The sequence below is a fragment of the Bombyx mori genome, chromosome 26 (genome assembly GCF_030269925.1).
Source record: "Bombyx mori chromosome 26, ASM3026992v2".
In the NCBI taxonomy this organism is placed as follows: domain Eukaryota; kingdom Metazoa; phylum Arthropoda; class Insecta; order Lepidoptera; family Bombycidae; genus Bombyx; species Bombyx mori.
Window position 1 is genome coordinate 5,401,952 of NC_085132.1, and position 21,721 is coordinate 5,423,672.

Consider the following 21,721-nt stretch of genomic DNA (forward strand, 5'->3'; position numbering starts at 1 on the left):
CAAAAAGTCCACTGAAAAAATCTCAGTAAATGACCACCATTTTACTGACATTATATTTCATCCCATATCATCTCATTTCATCCCAGTTGGTTAATGTCTTAAATGAATCATCTTCATTACATTTCACTCCATATTATCATTTTTCATAAAAATAAGAATATAAATTAAAATAAGACATAACTTAAAAGTCTCAGTTACCAGGTCATAAAATACCTTTAAAAAAGTGATAGCTTTAAAAAGTTCAAAATGTCAAAATAATGCTTTTGGTACGGTACCGTACGGTACCTATGAAGAAAATGTATATAGGTACAAATCATGCTGTATCCCTTTAAAAACGGGCTTGGCTCTGCCCCTGGCATTGCTGAAGTCCATGGGCAACGGTAACCACTCACCATCAGGTGGGCCGTATGCTCGTCTGCCTACAAGGGCAATAAAAAAAAAAAAAAAAAGTTCAATAGCCACTTTAGGGAATGAAATAATTTTGTTAAATTAGATAAAGAATCAAAATCTATTTTTCGCAAAAATAAATCGTAAAAAGAATCGTTTTAGAAAAGTACCTATAGGTAATGCTGCGACTCCATCACAAAGATTCGACGAACATTTATTACAAGGTATACTTTTAAATTAAAATATCTTGGACGTAAAAAAATAAGAAATTGGAGTTGCACCTAAACATATTGCAACAGCAGTATTTACTTAAGTGTGTTTTCTCTTTTTGCCCTTTTTAGCAGTCGAGCACAGCGTTTAGTGGAGGATTTCCATCAGGTTCGAGAAGTGCTCTCGAAGGGAGATCCTTTCATATTTTCTTGTTTCAAAGAAAAAGTAGAAACGTAGATAACGAAGGTCTCTAGAAGCAGTCCGGTCATCGTTCTCGTCGAACCCGTTGCTTGTGACGAAGGGCTCGGCGAGTAAATTAACCCACAGACGCAGTCCACTGAGTTTCTCACCGGAACTTCTCAGTGGGTCGCGTTTCCAATCCGGTGGTAGACTCTACGAAGCACTGCTCTTGCTAGGGTTAGTGTTAGGAACGTCGCCAGGCTTGAGCCCCGTGAGTTCACCTACTTGTTAGGGTTACGCTGAAATGGCCTCTCAAGGGCATAAACTTAGGTAGGAAAAAAAAACTATATCAGTAATACAAGATTGCCAGCAACAAAATCTAAAAAATCAAGCGTTAATTTTTACAATGAATACCTCCCTTAAGATCCACAAACCTTTGCCACACATGAAAACTTGATAAAGGAAAGACATTTCAGAAAAATCGTCACGCTAGCGCCACATTCGACAAAAAATGGCAATAACATAGAAGTCGGATTGATTTTCACGTCACATGTGATTTTCAAAGTACCTATCAAACGTCTGTCGCGGCGCAACATTTGAACTTGGGTTGCGTTAAAAATTTATTTATTTTAACAAACTACTATAAAATTCCGGTAATGAAACAAATTTAATAGTAATTCATACTAAATGCGTCAGGATTTTCGGGACTATTTTCTTTCATAGCATTATAAACAGAAAGGTAAGTAATTTAATTATAATCCGATAATATATGTAATGTTAATCGCATTGTATTCTATGAAAATTCGTTTTCTTTGTTGTCATTATTAGATTAATAACTTTTTTAATAAATAATAATTGGGTCAGAAGCCTAGATCATAATTTTTGTTGAAATTATTGATTTTAGTCGATGGGTATTACGTGATCGTAATTCAACCGAGCGAGTGAATGTATGAGACCGAAATATTAATAATTTGATAAGACGATGAGGTCAATATTTATAACGTTATCAGTGACCTGTTTGTTGAGAAATAATCATTTAAGTAAGAAATTCTAATCAATAAAATAATGCTTGGCTAAACCTAGAAAACTGGACACGGTTTCGGAAAAAATATATTAAAATTAGGTATAGTGATTACATACAAATTGTGATACAAAAGTTTTGATTTTTATAAATAATAAAACTTTTTCGTTGCCTCTTACAGTTTTTTAAGAACGTACCTACCATTTTTATTACTTTAAACAGCAAACCAAAGTTTTTACATTGGAAATTAAAATTCTATTAAATAATCTTTAATACGGTCATTTTTCGTTTCGACCATTGAGTAATATATTTAGTACAAATTTATTCTTTATCATTTTAATTATCTATATGTAAATAGAGCGAGAAGACAGACTGAATTCCGAAAAATTATATATTTAAATTAAATTATAATTTATATATCGAATTTAGCTATAGACAATGACCATGACCGATTAGTGCCGTAGATCTATTTAATGGGCCGTATACACATTTTTTCGCCGTAAAGTAAAGAATAAAACTTCAATTGAATAAGTTTATTTAGACTTGGGATTCAAGTACGACAGAATTCGGCTTGCAACCGATAGTTCTGAATTAAACTATAGGTCCTATACCTTCACGAGGTCGGCGATGGACGGGCTGAGGAAAGTATGGAGAAATAGAAACATAACCAAAACCACAAAGATCAGGCTCGTTAGAACACTAATATTCTCTATATTTCTATACGCTGCTGAGACGTGGACCGTGCGAGACGTGGAAAGGAAGAAAATAGACGCTCTGGAAATGTGGTGCTGGAGAAGAATGCTTGGAGTTTCGTGGACCGACTTTCGTACAAATGTCTCGATACTTCAGGAACTCGGCATCAAGCAGCGTCTATTTGGTATAGTACAGTCTCGAATGGTGAATTTCTTCGGACACGTTTCACGACGAGATGGCCGGTCCATAGAACGCCTCGTTGTACAGGGAAGCGTTGATGGTACAAGACCGCGCGGGAGGCCACCAATGCGGTGGACCGACCAAATTAAAACTGCAGTGGGAGGTCCCCTAAATGAGTGCAGTAGAATGGCCTCGAGCAGGGAGAGATGGCGCGACATCGTGAGACGCATCAAGTCTACCCCTTCCAACACTACATGACGATCACGACCACTCTGTCAAGAGTGACACGACTGAGAAGAAGAAGAAGATACCTTCTACAACTATAATTTCCTAAATAATGAAATTACGATAAAAATGTATTTTTTCTTTCCTTTTAACACTCATTTTTCATTCATCATTCTATGATACAAAACCTACTTAGAATACACAGCTATACTGTGGTGTGAAAAACTAATATTCATTTGTTTTTTTTTGTTTGTTACCATCGAAAGACCTCACGGTTCGGTCTGTTATTAAATAGACATTCACACAACCACGAAGTCGTTTCAACATTAATGGTTCCACCCGTTGCGGGGAAATGACATCGAAGCAAAACGACCGTCTCATTCTTCAAATTGAAACGCGAGTTACTGGCAATATGAACAATATCATTACTTGAAATAAATAATTCATAATCAATCACAAATACGCATTGTATTCAAACATGGGATTTATTAGCATAATTAATTAGAATATTCAGAATTTTGATAGATACGTGTCTTTACTGGATATCGTAACCGTTTATATTCTTAAATACAGCACGTATACATTTGAACGTAACATAATTGTGAAGATTACTTTATAATACACGAACTTACGAACGAGATTCCAGTCGTCATTTAAGGCTAAATTGGATTTAATTCAAATTCTAATCCCTTAATATGTACGTAAACATTCAAAAACCTTAGATTAAAAGCTACTGATAAGTATATCTATATAATACGTACGTGCTTCAAATTTTTTTTACGACCGTACCGTACCGTATGAGTAGTATTGTATTTAGTACTAGTTGACCCGGTACACTTCTTAGTGCCTCAACCGATAAATAAAAGACCTAAACTTTTTTATAAAATAAACTTAAAACAAACAAAAGGAATCCGTTCGATGGGGGACACATCAAAGGGAAAACAAAATTGTTATTTTTATTTAATTCCGAGCATTTTCATATTTATCTACCTTTTAAACCTTCTCTGGATTTCCACAAATAATTCAAGACCAAAATTCCAAGGCCAAATCGGTGCAGCCGTTCTCGAGTTTTAGCGAGACAAACGAACAGCATTCCATTTTTATATATATATAGATAGATTTTCTCCGATTTTCGTCGAGTCTTAAGTGAAATTAAAACACATTTTATTGTCATAATATTATTTCGGACTTTTCGTATACTTTACAAATTTCGTGGTCACGGACGAGGAGTTTTTGTGATTTTCGTAAAAGTATTTTTAATTAGGCACCGAATTTTCCGATTCCGCTCTCCAACTCAATTACTTATTGTCGTCATGTCGCATTCGCGCTGTGATGCCCTGGTCTACAGCTCCAACAATAAAACTCTTATTTCTGTTCTACATCTCAATGACGTAAAACATAATGAGTTGTATGTCATTGACATTGATAGCGACCACTATTATCATAATTCGATTATTGTTAATTTATCGTATTTGCGGACTTAAATCTGTACAGTACGAGTTGAAGGACAAATTTTATTTGATAAATTGTACTATTTAGGTATATCTTTATCTCGGTTCCATGTTAGATGACTTTTATGATGGAATTACTAAGTATTGAAGTTGTAGGTTACTTTCATCCACCGTCTGAGGTATTATTTTACGGCATCTCATTTATTAATGTAACCTCCGGAATTTTTCCAATTATATTTCAACTTCCGAATCTCTTGTTAACAATCACAGCATTGGACGTTAGATAGACGTGCAAGCTATAAGTAACTGCAACAGTTTGTGCCGTCTTGAAGATCTAAGTGCATTGGTGCAACGGCTCTCTTCAAACTTCAAACCGATAACTGCTTTGTGATAGAAATAGGCAGGACAGGTTACCCACAGGCGAGCTTATAATGCGCCTTACCAACAGGAATAAATCCATACTTCTATTACTCCATATGTAATTCGTACATTATAATTTTTAAATATTATAAATCTGAAAGTGTTTGTTTGTCCTTCTTTTACGTTAAATCGAAACAATGGTACATAGGCAAACTTTTATACCCAAAAAAAATATCTCATTCCCATTTAAAACTTCTCTAACATTTTTCCTTGATTATGCGGGCGAAGTCGCGGGTAACAGCTGGTAAACGGCTGGTAAAAAATAAATCTGTAAATGATGTAAAATGGAACATATCTTAATGCTAGCTAGCAAGATCTTCAGTCACACAGCATCATTAAAAACCACATTCAAAACTTAGGCAGAGGTACATTAGACATTTTATTTTATTTTCAAAAACAGATAGGTACAGTCAGGTATCGTGACCATCAGGTAGCAACGTATCAAGATTCTTTTACTTAAAGCCCTTAAACTATCAATCTATTCCAGATCCGTACAACAATATTTTATAAAGTAATCCTGTCAATCATAGCTAAGGAAGCGGTCAATTAATCATAGTCGGTTATCATAAATTACTCAAAAAAAAAACCTTGGAAACGCTTGAGAACGAATCAACGATAAGCCCTGTCGGAATCATGTTGAATTTAACATTAAAATATCTTTCATCAAACAAGCGAAATAAACACGTGATAATGTAAAGAAACCTCGTCTTTGTAATAACAAGTCGTCTAAGACTAGGCTTAAAAATATAGCTTTCTGAGTCTCGCTATCGACATTTTTGAATGAATTGATAATGGCAGTAATAAAATGAACCGCAGTCTTTTAGATGAGTTTCAATTCGTCAGACATAATGCTTTCACTGCTAGCCATGGGCAGTCATGGATCCAATAGAGTTAAATTTTTTTATTGCTTAGATGGGTGGACGAGCCCACAGCCCACCTGGTGTTAAGTGGGTTTTTTTTTTTATTGCTTAGGTGGATGGACGAGCTCACAGCCCACCTGATGTTAAGTGGTTACTGGAGCCCATAGACATTTACAACGTAAATGCGCCAACCACCTTGAGATATAAGTTCTAAGGTCTCAGTATAGTTACAACGACTGCCCCACCCTTCAAACCGAAACGCATTACTGCTTCACGGCTCAAATAGTCAATTGTGAACATTTGTTAAGTACGTATTTCATTAAAAAAATTGGTAAAATTCGAACACCGTTGCACCGCTAGATACGAATGCACCGGACGTCTTATCCTTCAGGCCACGACGACTTCGAAAATAACTAGTTGAATATAACTAGTTTTAAATATGCATCCATAAATAGGTATTTAAACGACAAGCCTTACTGTATTTATTTTTGAAGTAAAACTTCTAATGCGACTTCCGACGAGGTTGCGTTAATCGTTTAATGCTACGATGGAATATAAAGAGACAGATCGAGAGTGAATGGCACATACCCGATCCTGTAGACCGAAAGGTAAACAGTCGACGTCACCCTAAACACGTCATTACGGATCCTCCTGATCCATTAACGGTGCTTTCAGGTACCACAAGTACCGGTCACCGTCCTCGTGGAACCCTTCGCTTGCGACGAAGAGCTCGACGAGCAAATTGAGCTAATGAAATACGTACTAAACAAATATTCACGATTCACTTCCACGGCGAAGGAATAACATCGTGTAATAAAAATCAAACCCGCAAACAGTATAATTTGCGTAGGCCTCTTGTGAGACGGCACGGAAGGTACCACCACCCAGCCTATTTTCTGCCGTGAAGCAGTAATGCGTTTCGGTTTGAAGAGTGGGGCAGCCGTTTAACTAAAAAAATAAAAAAATAAAACTATTCAACATCGTATGTTTACTAATATTGTACATTTTGTAAGGTACCAAAGAGCCATGGGCAGCCCACAAATAGATCTGGACAAACCTCGATACGATCAGAGCACGTATTCGGGTAGAGCCAAGCACTTCCTGCAACTGACCAACCCTCTCAACGTGTTGGCTTCGGATGCGGAACTCGACGAGGCACAGAGGATCGTTGCTGAATTCAGGTAAAAAAAATCCAACATTTAGGTACTCGTCAACAAAACTTTTTGTTGAATTTTTTAAAATGATAAGATGTTGTTCATATGTTACTCTATTTAGAACGTTTTGTACGTCCTTCTATACTAGCAGCCTGTGGGTGTTCTATACTCAAAATCCGTACAGCGCCTTACGCGTTCAATACAATAATGCGTTCAGGGCGTTGTTGGGGCTCGGGGATGGGTTGGGGGATCTTCGCCGATGCACGAGTCGATTGTTTCTATACGACCATGCGGAAAAGGTGCACATCCCTGATTCGCCAGGTCCGGGTCAGCCCTTACAGCATCCTGAAGGCTGTTATAACTGACTACAGACCGTTATGACTGTCGGTACTAGAACTATTGTACCATGGTTCACTTGCGGACTAAATAAAAATAATAACAATAACGGTTGATTCAAAGTACGTATCATTGGAATGGAATATTTAAATGTTTTCAACTGATAATTATTTTTTATTTTATTTGTTTTGGTATATTTAAGTATATTTCAATGTTGCTATGGACACATAACTTGTTGTTATCTATCTTCTATCTATATATATAAAAATGAATTGATGTTCGTTAGTCTCGCTAAAACTCGAGAACGGCTGAACCGATTTGGCTGATTTTGGCCTTGAATTATTTGTGGAAATCCAGAGAAGGTTTAAAAGGTATATAAATATGAAAATGCTCGGAATTAATTAAAAATAACAGTTGTCCTTTGATGTGTCCGTCATCGGACGGATTCCTTATGTCTTTTATTTATCGATTGAGGCACTACGAAGTCTGCCGGGTCAGCTAGTCTGAAATAAATAAATCATTCATTTAATCATTTAATCAAATTGCAGAGCAATTTATGGTTCATTAGTTTCAAAAATCAAAACAATTATGGGAAATCCAAAAGTGTGATGTGGTCAAAAGTGTGATGTGGTCCTATTTTCAGAGGCCTATTTTGGCATCTAAACAAAATTTTCGATCTTGGTTCCGAGAAAAAAAAAAATTTTTTAATCTCCGTATAATACACACATATACACATGAAGATACATCTATAGTTATAAAATAGTTTAATATACAATTGAAACTACGACCTCATGTTTCAACCCTGAACACGTTTACCAGTAAACGCAATAGATTTAGGCTTTGCCACGTACGATCCGGCTTTGGAATGAGCTCCCCTCCACAGTGTTTCCCGAGTGCTATGTCTTGTCCTTCTTCAAACGAGGCTTGTGGAAAATTCCTCCATTAAAATTGCAGCATATTCAAATCATTTAATGTCCGGTAGGAAACGTTTTGGCTCTGCCCCTGGCATTGCTGAAGTCCATGGGCGACGGTAACCACTCACCATCAGGTGAGCCGTATGCTCGTCTGCCTACAAGGGCAATAAAAAAAAAAATATCGCAATATCTGTGACCCATCCCTAACGGGTAATACTTTTTCGTCTCAGAAAAACACGTCGTATGCCGCCCGGATACGATGAAGAGAAGTTATGGAGTACTAAATATTTGTACGACAGCGCCTTCCATCCAGACACGGGAGAGAAAATGTTCGTGCTCGGACGCATGGCGGCACAGGCTCCCATGAACACTATCATTACGGGATGTAAGTGTATCTAGTGACGCTCAAAGCAAAGTTCCGACAATTTGATGTAGGTGTATATAACTATAGAAATCGGAAAAATAAGGCAAAGTTGTTTTGCTGCTGTAGATTGTGGATATTATTGCTCAGTGGTGAGTAGCACCTCGGCTCTGCTTATGGCATTGCTGCTGTCCATTAGCGAAGGTAATCGCTAATGAATATATAGGATACATGTTTTCCTACCGTAGATTCGGATATGAAGAAACTTTATTTTTCCTACCTAAGCTGATGGTCTAGAAAGACCACATTAGCGTAACCTTAACTAGTAGGTGAGCTCACGGGGCTCAAACTTGACGACGTTGCTAACACTAACCCTAGCAAACAGCAGTGGTTCGCAGAATCTAGCATCAGAAACGCGACCCACTGAGAAGATCCGGCGAGAAGCTCAATGGGCTGTGTCCTATGGGTTAATTTACTCGCCAAGCCCTTCGTCGCAAACGACGTGTTTGACGAGAACGATGACCGGTGCTTGAGGTACCTAAAAGCACCGTTAGTGGATCGGGAGGATCCGAGATGACGTGGGGCCATTTGATTAAGGCGTATATGACTATAAAAATCTGAAATACTATTTCTACAAGGTGTTAGAAAAATGTTATTTTGCTGCTGTAGATTGTGAATATTAATAGTCAGCGTTAGGCAGCAACTTGTTCCTGCTATTGCTGCTGTCCATTAGCGACGGTAACCAATAACGAAGATATATAGGCCGCAAGTTTTCCTACCGTAGACTCGGAGATATGAAGCAACGTTTACCAATATGTAACATTAAAATATATCACGCGTCTAACGTACGATTACGACCGCTTTACCTTGAACTTCATGATAAAAACTTATCTAGTAAACAAATCTAAGAATTTGTTTCATTTACAATACATAAAACGATTGAATGTAATGTCAATTTTAAATGGTTTTTAGGTATGATAACGTTCTACAAGACAACGCCGGCCACGGTTTTCTGGCAATGGGTGAATCAGACCTTCAACGCTGTCGTGAACTACACGAATCGATCAGGAGATGCACCTATAAGTACATCGTGAGTTACACGCTAAATCACTACACAGTATAAAACAAAGTCGCTTTCTCTGTCCCTATATCTGTCTGTCCCTATGTATGCTTAAATCTTTAAAACTACGCAACGGATATTGATGCGGCTTTTTTTAATAGATAGAGTGATTGAAGAGGAAGGTTTATATGTATAATAACATCCATTAATTAGTGGAGAAATCAATAATAAATTAGTTTCCGAAGCGAAGCGAGGGTGGGTCGCTAGTATAGTAGTTTTTTTTGTTTGTAAATTGACTACTACCCTCCGGTATTTTGTTTTAAATGAAAAGGGTTTTATAATAATATGTTTGATGGTGACACGCTATTTAGGTACGAGGAACATTTATGGTAGGTATGCGAAAATCGATATTTTGAAAGAAAATACTGATAACATAATAAAGCTATAAATTTCGAATCAAACTCTGGCTCCACAATAAAATAATACTACAGCCTACATTACCAACAAAAAAAATGTAATGTTTAAAAAAAATGCCAATTAAACAATGTCCCAAAATAAAATGATAAGTCGAATGATAAGAACTACTAACTTGTGCGTAACATTTTCTGTTCACGTACATAAATCACGTAAGTATTTATTCCTTGAAAATAGCAAACAGCAATTGATGAACTAAATTACTATCAATCATTGGCTCCAACCTTGGGCCATAGTACAGATTGTTTGTGATTTTGTCTTCTGTTGAATTTTAGAAAATTATATTAAGTAGAACATTAATTAGCTGGATTCAGAGCTAAAATGCAAATGATCCTTTATTATTGACAATGCGAATACCCGCCTTTATTGCCTTTAGATATGGGTTCGAAGTCGAAAATTGTATTATCAAAAACTCGCCGATACTTAAAACTCGAATACTTCGCGGCACAAATTGGGCAGGGTGGTAGTACAATAGTGGTCTACAATACGCCCTACTACCAGTAAATGCCGGTTGATGTTTTCAGTACTGTGGTATAATAAGCAGAGAATACTAACACTTCTTCTCCGATGAATCCCTACATTGACATACAAGATTTTTTAAAAAAAAATTATTGCTTAGATGGGTGGATGAGCTCACAGCCCCCCTGTCGTTAAGTGGTTACTGGAGCCCACAGACATCTACAACGTAAATACGCCACACACCTTGAGATATCAGTTCTAAGGTCTCAGTATAGTTACAACGGCTGCCCCACCCTTCAAACCGAAACGCATTACTGCTTCACGGCAGAAATAGGCAGGGTGGTGGTACCTGCCCGCACTGACTCGTAAGAGGTCGTACCACCAGTAAAACTCGGTACGTTTACTTGGGACCTTACTTGGTACGTTTGGGACCTTTCGAATAGTCTACGTGCGAACTTTATCAAGCTAATGTTTAATTAATGGTCTTATTACGCAAAGATTGCAATGCGTTCTTAGCCTAACACTAAAGTAAACTAATGCCTATACCGTTGCTCAAATAAATACGTACTAAACTTGGGTCTAAATAACACCGGGTCGTAAGAATCAAATCCGCGAATTTTCTTGTGTATTTAGTGGTGGTAGGGCAATCGTGCGGGTCTAGTTTAGAGGGCGGAATAATTATTGATTTGAGCTCACTTCTCAAGTCCAAGGACCAGGCAATTTCCAAACACTATTCCAACGACAAATAATGGTTTGTTATGCTTAGATAACACCGGGTCGTAAGAATAAAATCCGCGAATTTTCTTGTGTATTTACTGGTGGTAGGGCAATCGTGCGGGTCTAGTTTAAAGGGCGGAATAATTATTAATTTGAGCTCACTTCCCAACTCCTAGAACCAGGCAATTTCCAAGCACCAGACTCTCGGTTCCAACGACAAATGATAGTTTGTTGTTTTTAGACGTCTATTGGCTTCATATTGCGCTGCCTGCGGAGGCGCTCTCGGTACAGCTTTGTATCTTAATAGCAAAGTTAAGGTATGTATGTAACTTATATAATTATTGTAAATAGGTATGCTTTAACAATAACTGACTTCAAATAGAAAAAAAAAGATATTCCAAAACAAATTAATATGCACTAAAAACAATAATCATCGAAATCGGTCGGCGTGATATTGAGTTATCGAGTTATTCATCTATTTGTCGCGCACGTACTTAATGCAAATTCAAGACTTTAGTTCAAACGTCGAACTCTTCATCATAGTCAATGAGCTCGACGAGGACAGTGACCGTTGTTTGAAGCACCTAAAAGCATGGAAATGAAGGCTTCAACTGAGAAAATTCCTCCATTAAAATTGCAGCATATTCAAATCATTTAATGTACGGTAGGCAGCGGCTTGGCTCTGCTCCTGGCATTGCTGAAGTCCATGGGCGATGGTAACTACTCACCATTAGGTGGGCCGTATGCTCGTCTGCCTACAAGGGCAACAAAAAAAAAGTAATAAGAACCCTTTACTACCTATATCTGGATCTGAACAGTGCTTTTAACCCACAGACATAGCCCACTGAGTTTCTCGCCTGATCTTCTCAGTCGCGTTTCCGATCCGGTGGTAGATTCTGCGAAGCACTGCTCTTGCTAGGGTCAGTGTTAGCAACACTCCGGCTTGAGCCCCGTGAGCTCACCTACTAGTTAAGGTTACGCTGATATAGCCTCTCAAGGCTATCAGCTTAGGTAGGAAAAAAAAACAGTGCTTTAAGCACAATTTCCGTCAAATTACTCTGTTTTTCCGTCAAATTCCGTCAAATTAACTGGTGGTAGGACCTCTTGTACAGTTACTGGTGGTAGGACCTCTTGTGAGTCCGTGCGGGTAGGTACCACCGCCCTGCGTATTTCTGCCGTGAAGCAGTAATGCGTTTCGGTTTGAAGGGCGGGGCAGCCGTTGTAACTATACTGAGATCTTAGAACTTATATCTCAAGGTGGGTGGCGCATTTACGTTGTAGATGCCCATGGGCTCCAGTAGCCACTTAACACCAGGTGGGCTGTGAGCGCGTCAACCCATCCGAGCAATAAAAAAAATAAAAAAAAGCATTAATCTAGTTTACTGAATAAAGGACAAAAAAAAATCCGTAAATTAAAACAATTAAAAGGGAATCTTTTTTTATCAATGTTTGAATGATCAAGACGCACACACAAGAAAGCGATAATATTGTTGTAATGTAATCGTGACAAATGGTATGGCGTTATCAACGTTATCAGTCATATTTTTCGTGAATTTGTGAATTCTCGAGTAAATATCTCACGTAAGGAAGGTGTGTCGAATTGTTTACTAGAATGAATTTCCTAATATTTTTTCTGTGTGGAATGTTTTTGAGAACGATTATCTGTGGCCTGTTGTTGTAAACTCCATAATGAATTAACTTTTCCAATTAGTAATTTAAATTGCTTTATCAGTTTTTCTTTTTAATTAATTATAATAAAAACGAAGTATGTTCCGAAAAACGTAGACAAATTTTTAATGCAATAATGACTTAAAATATAACAATCCTAAAGTTGAATTTAAATAAAGGCTTTTTCCATTGCACGCACCGTAACTAACAATATTTCACCATTTCTTGTCATCGATCGGTCGATCGTGTATGAGTGTTTTACAGTTAAAAGTAGTTTTAATATTGCACGGTACTTTAAAAACAATCTTCCATGCTTTTACTTAACTCACATTTTTTATTGCTTAGGTAGGTAAATGAGCTCACGGCGCACCTGATGTTAAGTGGTTACCGGAGCCCATAGACATCTACAACGTAAATGCCATCACCGACCTTGGGATATAAGTTCTAAGGTCTCAGTATAGTTACAACGACTGCCCCACCCTTCAAACCGAAACGCATTACTACTTGCTTCACGGCAGAAATAGGGTGGTGGTACCTATCCTTGCGGAGTCAGAAGACGTCCTACCACCATTAATTACGTGATTGATTTTACTAGGTAGGTACGCGATGTTATTCCTTCACCGTGGAAGTCAACGGTGAACATTAAAATTTGTTAAATACGTATTTCATTACAAAAATTGATACCCGCCTGCGGGATTCGAACACCCGTGCATCGCTAGATACGAATGCACCGGACGTCTTAACCTTTAGGCCACGACGACTTCATTATGTGGGGTCGACACAGCATATCCAATCATCATGCTACATATGGACATCAAGCCTCCTTGTGTTAAATTTCCACATACCTACGCATTGCAAAATGCCATATTGCTTTCAACAACCACATTGACTAAATGCAATCCTGACAAAGTAAAATCAGGGTGTGACTTACAAATAACCATAATGAGATCGTGTTCATGAGCGTTTGTTTGTCATCAACAATGAACCATGAATGCTCACTTATCACCCGGCTCGTAATGACATCGCAAATATACGAGAATGAAAGATTATCTCTGGTGACGTCAGAGCCACTGCCCCCAGGCAAGCGCGGAGGAAATTACGCGCTATGTTTGTTCAATGAAAATAGAACACCTCTATTTACTTACTAATTATTCAGGGATTCGAAAATGATTGATTGTGACAACTACAACGGTTTTTTTCCGCAAATAACAACTTTATTGGGTACCTTTTTTTTTTCCTACCTAATCTGATAGCCTTTAGAGGCTGTTTCAGCGTAACCGTGGCTAGTAGGTGAGCTCACAGGGCTCAAACCTGATGACGATGCTAACACGAACCCTAGCAAGAGCCGTGCTTCGCAGAATCTACCACCGGATCGGAAACGCGACCCACTGAGAAGATCCGGCGAGAAACTCAGTGGGCTGTGTCTGGGAGTTAATTTACTCGTCGAGCCCTCGCCTCGAGTCGAGAACGGTGACCGGTGCTTGAAGTACCTAAAAGCACCGTTAGTGGATCGGGAGGATCCGAGATGACGTGAACTGGGTACCATCACCTTGTGTTGGATACTGGAAGCCATAGATATCAGAATTTGAATGCCGCTAATTTGAAACGTGAGGTCTAAGTCTTAAATAAATACTTAAACGGCTGTCTCAACCCTTGAGACACGAAGGTGTGGTTTCTTCGCGGCGGTTACCTTATCTTGGCTAGCAATACATCCATCAATACAATCGTGTTTATCAATCGATTTGTACGAAAAAAATTCTAAAGAAGTATCAGATAAAGTTTTAAGCTTAAACAAATTGAAAATCACATTCAAATTGCTCAAATTCAAATTGCAAATTTTACTCATTGTGTGGATGAAAATCCACAAACAATTTTCACGTATCTGGGGCAATTCACATTTTACATCACATTTTATGCAGATTCTTGTTAATTTTATCACACATCTTATCTTAAAGTGCGCGTTGTTTTTTATGTTGGAAACCTTGTTGAACAAACATAGAGTAGGTACCTACCTTGTACTTTTAAAAACATGTGACACGAATGAAATGTTAGATATCACCTGGCATAATGACTGAAAAATTTGACAGAATATTTTAATACATAGTTTGAGTCACATCGAAATCTTTAGGAACAAGTCAAACAATTACCTGCAACATCCCTGTAATCTTTTGTGTCAGTAATACACCTGACTAACATTACCTTTGTTCCGATACAGACCAGTAGAAACTAGATTGAAACTTATCAATGACAATTGGGGTAAAAAAGGTTTTTTTTGCCCCTACCTATGCTGATAGCCTTGAGAGGCTATATCAGCGGAACCTTAACTAGTCGGTGAGCTCACGGGGCTCAAACCTGACGACGTTGCTAACACGAACCCTAGCAAGAGCCGTGCTTCGCAGAATCTACCACCGGATCGGAAACGCGACCCACTGACAAGATCCAGCGAGAAACTCAGTGGGCTGTGTCTAAGGGTTAATTTACTCGTCGAGCCCTTCATCGCAAGCGACGGGTTCGACTAGAACGATGACCGGAAAAAAGGAATTTCGACAACGGTGCTTATAATAAGGTCCGCGAAGACCATAGACTTTAGACGTAGACATAGTTGCCTCATTGTTCGAATCAGAACGCATCATTTCAGAGGCATAAACCAGTAGAGTGGTTTTACCTACCCAAGCGAGCTCACCGTATTCACTACCGACAGAAAACTGTGACTATTGAATGACTTTATAATTATTTTACTGTGTACGCACCTTTCGTTGCAGCTATAAAGATCATTTAATACTTTTTTTTTTCCTTGTAGGCAGACGAGCACACGGCCCACCGGTGAGTGGTTACCGTCGCCCATGGACTTCAGCAATGCCAGGGGCAGAGCCAAGCCGCTGCCTACCGCTACTTTTAATAGTATTTCATTAATCTTCATACGTTCACAGAACATGAAACCGATCTACGCCCGTTTGGTTCCATTCGCGGCCGTCTGCGGAGCTAATTTCATCAATATTCCCATGATGAGGAGCAAGTACGTACACGAATCAATATTTCTTTAAGTTAGTTTGTCAGACAAATTTAGACAAACCTTAATGTTTAACGTCACTTGCTACGGTGGCGCCACCCTAACTGATCATTTCTTCAATGGACTCTTTTTTCATACACGAGAAGTCTGTTCTTTATATCTACCCTCCTTAATATCTTGGAAATCGAATTTGGACAATGCAGTACAGTAGATGAGATTAGACCAATACATATTTTTTTTGTGTTAATTTTTCACTTGTCAGAATATTATAATTCAAATTTAAGAATAGAATATTGTTTAATTCGCAACAAATTCAAATTTCGAATGTTCATTTGTAACGGTAGCCGTCTTAAAGAAAATCCGAAAAACTTGAATCACGGTATCGACATGTTTTAATTAAGATAGTTTTCCTTATATCTGTGTGCTTAGTGCGAGTTTTATAACGTTCTCGATAGCGTAAAAGTTAACCCAATTTTGTATGCAGTTGGAACAGCGCCCCTAGCGGCAAACGTAGGCAAACGATCCCATTCCATACAAATATGAGCTAACTTTTACGTTATCGAGAACGTTAAAAAATCGGTTGTCTGTAAAGTCGGTTTACTGACGATAGTTGAACGTGAGAACGTCATAAGAAAATACTGATGGAATAGATAGATAGATATTTTGTATGGACAATTGACACCACATTCACTTTTCACTGAACTTCATACTTGACGAAAACATGTAAATGTATTATTGTATAGCAGCTGTCCACGCGGATGCATCGCTCACTCAAGTAGGAGAGAGACAGATGTCGAACGCTGCCGAACGCGGAGGCCAATTGTGCCTCTTTGTCGCTCGTTGCACGCTCTCGCTTGCACTTCAAGCCTTAAATGGAACGCCTCAGAGCGAGTTAACGCCGCATGAGTCATGTTTTTTCGTGCGTGCAGCCGGCTCCATCGAATTATAAGACGTTGTCACGTTAAAAACTTGTACTAAGTACACTGCTGTCGAGCACTCGAAGCTACCGTTACATCCGTCGATGCTTTCAGTGAGATAGCGAACGGCACGCCGGTGTTCACGGCGGACGGCGAACGCGTCGGCGAGTCTAAGACCGCCGCGCGGAGCGGCATCGCTTTAGTCTGCATCTCTAGGGTACTCATGGCCGTACCGGGAATGAGTGAGTACAAACATCACAACCTCTACTAAGACTTTTTAATTGTTTAAGACTTTTTGTTACCCTTGTAGGCAGAGGAGCATACGCCCCACCTGATGGTGAGCGGTTACCGTCGCCCACGGACTTCAGCAATGGCAGGGGCAGAGCCAAGACGCTGCCTACTGTTTTTTTAAAGAGCTTCGAATCAAGTTTGAAGTTGGATAGTTAGGTAATAGGCGAAAGAGAATTGTGTAAACGCGCTGTGGTTGGACTCGACTCCTGCAATTCAACTCACCTCACTGTTACTAGCACTGTACAGATAAGTACCGCTCTGCCTACTTCTGTCGCGAAACAGTTATGGAACAGCCATTACACAATCTAAGAGTATGACCTCATGTCTCAAGGTCGTAGGAGTCGACCCAATTTTAGCAAAAAAACGTGACTCAGAACTTTCAATGGATTATTCGTCTGGAAATTAATTCTTAGACCAAGTTGCACATTCAAATCTCCAGCCTTGACGCCAATGATCACGAACTACGCCACACGTCGCGGCATGTTCTGCCGCTGGCCCCTGCTGGTGGTGCCGTTCCAGCTGTCGCTGGTGGGGCTGTGCGTCACGTTCGCGACGCCGCTCTGCTGCGCCCTCTTCAGTCAGACCGCCGCCATAGCTGTCGACAGTCTCGAAGCCGATCTGAAGGTCAGTGGAAACTTCACTATGCCGTGTTACCTTTGCAAGAGGTAGTCGAAGTTTTGAAGTCGTCGTGGCCTAAAGGATAAGACTTCCGGTGCATTCGTGTTAAGCGATGCACCGGTGTTCGAATCCAGCCGGCGGGTACCAATTTTTCTAATGAAATACGTATTCAACAAATGTTCACGATTGACTGCAACCGGTGAAGGAATAACATAGTGTAATAAATATCAAACCCACAAAATTGTAATTTCCGTAATTACTGGTGGTTGGACCTCCTGTGAGTCCGCGCGGGTAGTTACCACCACCCTGCCTATTTCTGCCGTGAAGCAGTAATGCGTTTTGGTTTGAAGGGCGGGGCAGCCGTTGTAACTATACTGAAATCTTAGAACTTATATATATCTCAAGGTGGGTGGCGCATTTACGTTGTAGATGTCTATGGGCTCCAGTAACCACTTAACACCAGGTGGGCTGTGAGCTCGTCCACCCATCTAAGCAATAACAAAAAAAGAGGATTTGATATATTATGTATTTTAGTAGACTACAATTAGTGCCATATTTATTGGTTGTATTACGTTTTTCAGGAAATCGTAAAGAAGAAACACCCTCAAGTCAAGGAGTTGTATTACAATAAGGGACTCTAAACCATAATGGGGCTTAAAATAAGTGACGTCATTTCATAATGTACCGAATAAGTTTGTCTCGATTAAAAAGACGACGAGATCAATTTTGTAGCGAAGAGCATTCATCTGGTGATTGGTTGTGATCCGCTGAAACTGTATAAATCTAGAGGTCTTGTACTTACGGGAAGTAGTTTTAGTGACATTTGTCGATGACCTTGAGCGATGTTGAGCAATCACGGTGGTATACTCGCCTTCGTTGGTCCTAAAAACGTAAACCCTCTCACTGCTATTACTATGAATATTTGCTACCATATACTGTACGCGGATGTCGACTTGGAGCCACATTTTCCAAGAACAAACACTGCGGAGTAACATTCGCTTGGATAAAAGTTCAGAAATCTCTACTGATAGCTAGTTTTGATAGAGACAAATTTGAAACAGTTCTGTAATAATACGAGTATAAGCACCTATGAATAAGGTGGGGACGATTCGAACAAAAGAGAACCAAGCTCAGTTGTAGCTTACAATCGGTGAAACTCAGCAATCTGGTTTAAGCACAATCAGAATGCTTTTAGTTTCATATGTATCACTGGCTAACTTTATTAATACGTTCGGGTTTGGCACCGCCCCACGCATCCCATTTCGCCGTCTTGTTGTCAGATTGCGCGACCATTTACTATTATCGCTGACAATCATTTTTGCGATAAATAAGCTATAAATTCGTTTATCAGCAGTTTAGGGTTGTCAGCGAAAATAGCACCGCGAATCAATTCTAAAAATTCTGTGTCCTCAGAATCCTTGCCTATCCCTAGTTGAGCGAATCTGGGCTATGCTGATTACTTAAAGAACCTAAAATGTCGGTAATCTTCGACCATCCTTTATGAACCATTAAAACCGCTCAGTAGAACCAACCCCTTAGACGGGTAATGACTCAGCAAGCAAACAATTGCTAAACCCTTTTGACGTGTCCCTAAAAATTCAAATCAAGGTGACTACGTATGTAGACCCCTAAAATTGGTGGAATTCTCATGAAATTGAAATAGGTGGTCTGCATAAAAGCTTTGTCTCAACAAGTCAAGAGCGATAATAATGAATTTTAGTAATTACAATTAAATGTATAATATATTTCGCGAAATAGGCTGAACGCCCACATTCGCCATATTGTTTTTAGATTTGACATTAACCAATGAATGATAATGTTGAAAAATATATAAAAAATTATTAAGTGGACATGTTCCTTTCTTGTTTACATTAAATTTAATTTTGAGAAGAAACAATTTTAGCAAATACCGGTGCAAAAAGTTAGGGCGTAATGTGTTAGAAAGCGAGGTAATCTGGAAATATGACTGAAAAATTACATTTGACACAAAGCTTTAAATAAACTTTCTTAATAAACTTATTCGGTTCACAATACATCATGAAATGGTAACATACCGTAATTTAGATTATTTTATTTGTTTTTGAAGCATTTAGTCGCATTTTACAAACATTCCTTTTTATTTGAATTTATTTTTGAATAATCTCCTCACTTTTCCTCTTTTTTGTATATAAGTTAAATTATAATTATGTTATATAAGCAAACAAAAATTTTTGTATATGTCATACATATTTCGAAAACCGCATAGATTTTCTTTGGCGATAAGGTTTTTGAACTTTAACTTTTTTTACAACATTAGTAAGAATACTTTCTGCAATACTGTATTACCCTGTAGTAAATCTGTTAAGCAATAGGCACCAGGGTATATAATAAGGATTTTCGAAGTTTTTAATTGAAGTTATGCTCAATAAATGTGTGTATTCGGTTGTGATGATGTAAATTGATCTGAAAAATGGTTGTTTAAGCTAAATCAATAAATGTTATAAATTTCACATTTGGCAAGAACGAAGTTTCTCATTCCAAGATTTATTTTAGTATATATAGATAAATAATCTATGTAAATCAAACCTTTCAAATTACGTTAACATTTTCTTGATTAGATTGTTTTGAAGAATGATGTATTAAAATATAATATGAGTGCTTGTTGCGTTATAGTTTTTTGTTTCTTTACCTAGTTATAAACAAAATGGCGGCACATTTGGAAGACAATAATTATTGTTCGTAATACTTTTTAATATAAATATGTTGTGCGTATATTTAGCTCGTAAAGCATTTAATGCTTCAGAATTAGTGCTGAAAACGTGGTATGAAATAAACTAGTTTCAAAGTTCATTTATGTTTTTTCTTTGTCCTGAGATGAAAACAAAAAACTAGTTTGAAAATAAAATATTTTATTAAATAAACGCCATTAAAGTAAAACTAGCTATTCGACCAAAGAATCGAAAGCCCTATTATGAGATTAACATAAAAAAACACAATGTTACAGTCAGTATAAATACAAATAATTAAACATATATTTTAATTGGCCAATATTTTGGAACATTTATTTCAACGAAATGCGTAATTGAGATTGTAAAGTAAATTACTCATTTGTAAAAGTGTACAAATAATTAAAATAAATACATATATGTTTTGGGTGTGTGTGTGTGTGTGGGTGGTTATGGTAAAACTGAAATTGAAATATCTCTTCTTTTAACGTTCTAGTTTTACCGAATATTGAATTAAAAATATTTTATATACGTATCCAATTTCAAAACGTCGTAAATACCGCGAACAGATTTCAAGACGACTCAAGTCTTACAATCACAAGGATCTATTTGTCTTAGTTTATCAATATTGTGAATCTGGAATTTTCTTTTTATTTAGACCGGATGTTTCGTTAGTAAAAATCGATTCTGTTCAAATTCATGTATGTGTGGTTCCCCACATGGAAAATGAATGCTTTATAGAATAGGGTTGTTCGTGCAAACTTATATTTATATAATTTTACCTATTGCCCGTAGAAGTATTCTATTTTAAAAGACTATAACGCACACATCCCTATCTACTTTATTCGTAGGTCTTGGAGGGGCATGCATGCGGGCGAAGCGACAGAGACGTCGCCGGGAAACCACGACAGCGAAGCAACAAAAAAAAAAAAAAACAAAATGTGTGCAATTCACACGTGGTAGAAGTGAAACCTTCCAAAATTAAAATACAATTATCCTAAACGTCTTAAGTATATGTAAAATTTTGTCATTAGTAAATAATTGTAAGGTAGCGCCATCTGTGAATTGATATTTTAATTTCACGTATAATCCTAAATTAACATTCACTACAAGAGCTTTCATACACACGTTAGTATTAAAAAATCTCACAGATGGCGCTGTATTAAATAGTATGTATATTTCTGTCTCATTCTTTGCTGGCTTCATCCTACACATTTTTGTATATGTGTCTCTTACCTGTCGTTTTTTCCGTTGCATCCGGTTTGAAATCACAACGATTCTAAAGAAGTTTTCACTTCAAAAAAAACCACGAATTTTTCCAAAAAGCTGTCAGTCGATATAGCACCAATGAAATATATTTTATTGGTGCTATATCGTGCTGACATCGTTATACTTTATAAATTATACACC

The 21,721-nt window shown here is 37.9% G+C and overlaps 1 protein-coding gene across 1 annotated transcript; it reads left to right on the forward strand.

Annotated features, from left to right (window-relative positions):
* The first annotated feature begins 1,279 nt into the window (after window positions 1-1,279).
* LOC101736404 (sideroflexin-1-3) lies at window positions 1,280-20,435 on the forward strand. The gene is made up of 9 exons (XM_004927197.4): window positions 1,280-1,516; window positions 6,641-6,808; window positions 8,262-8,416; window positions 9,365-9,482; window positions 11,344-11,419; window positions 15,701-15,786; window positions 16,812-16,939; window positions 17,428-17,612; window positions 18,188-20,435. Exons 2-9 carry the CDS (start codon window positions 6,654-6,656, stop codon window positions 18,245-18,247), a joined length of 963 nt encoding a protein of 320 aa, XP_004927254.1. The 5' UTR covers window positions 1,280-1,516; window positions 6,641-6,653; the 3' UTR covers window positions 18,248-20,435.
* The last annotated feature ends 1,286 nt before the right edge of the window (window positions 20,436-21,721 follow it).

Bases quoted from the DNA above. Each gene is read 5' to 3' on its own strand.
- LOC101736404 (XM_004927197.4), top strand. From the start codon at position 6,654: ATGGGCAGCCCACAAATAGATCTGGACAAACCTCGATACGATCAGAGC. The intron at 11,420-15,700 runs GTATGTATGTAA...ATACGTTCACAG, and splicing joins ATCTTAATAGCAAAGTTAAG to AACATGAAACCGATCTACGC. The intron at 16,940-17,427 runs GTGAGTACAAAC...TCAAATCTCCAG, and splicing joins CATGGCCGTACCGGGAATGA to CCTTGACGCCAATGATCACG.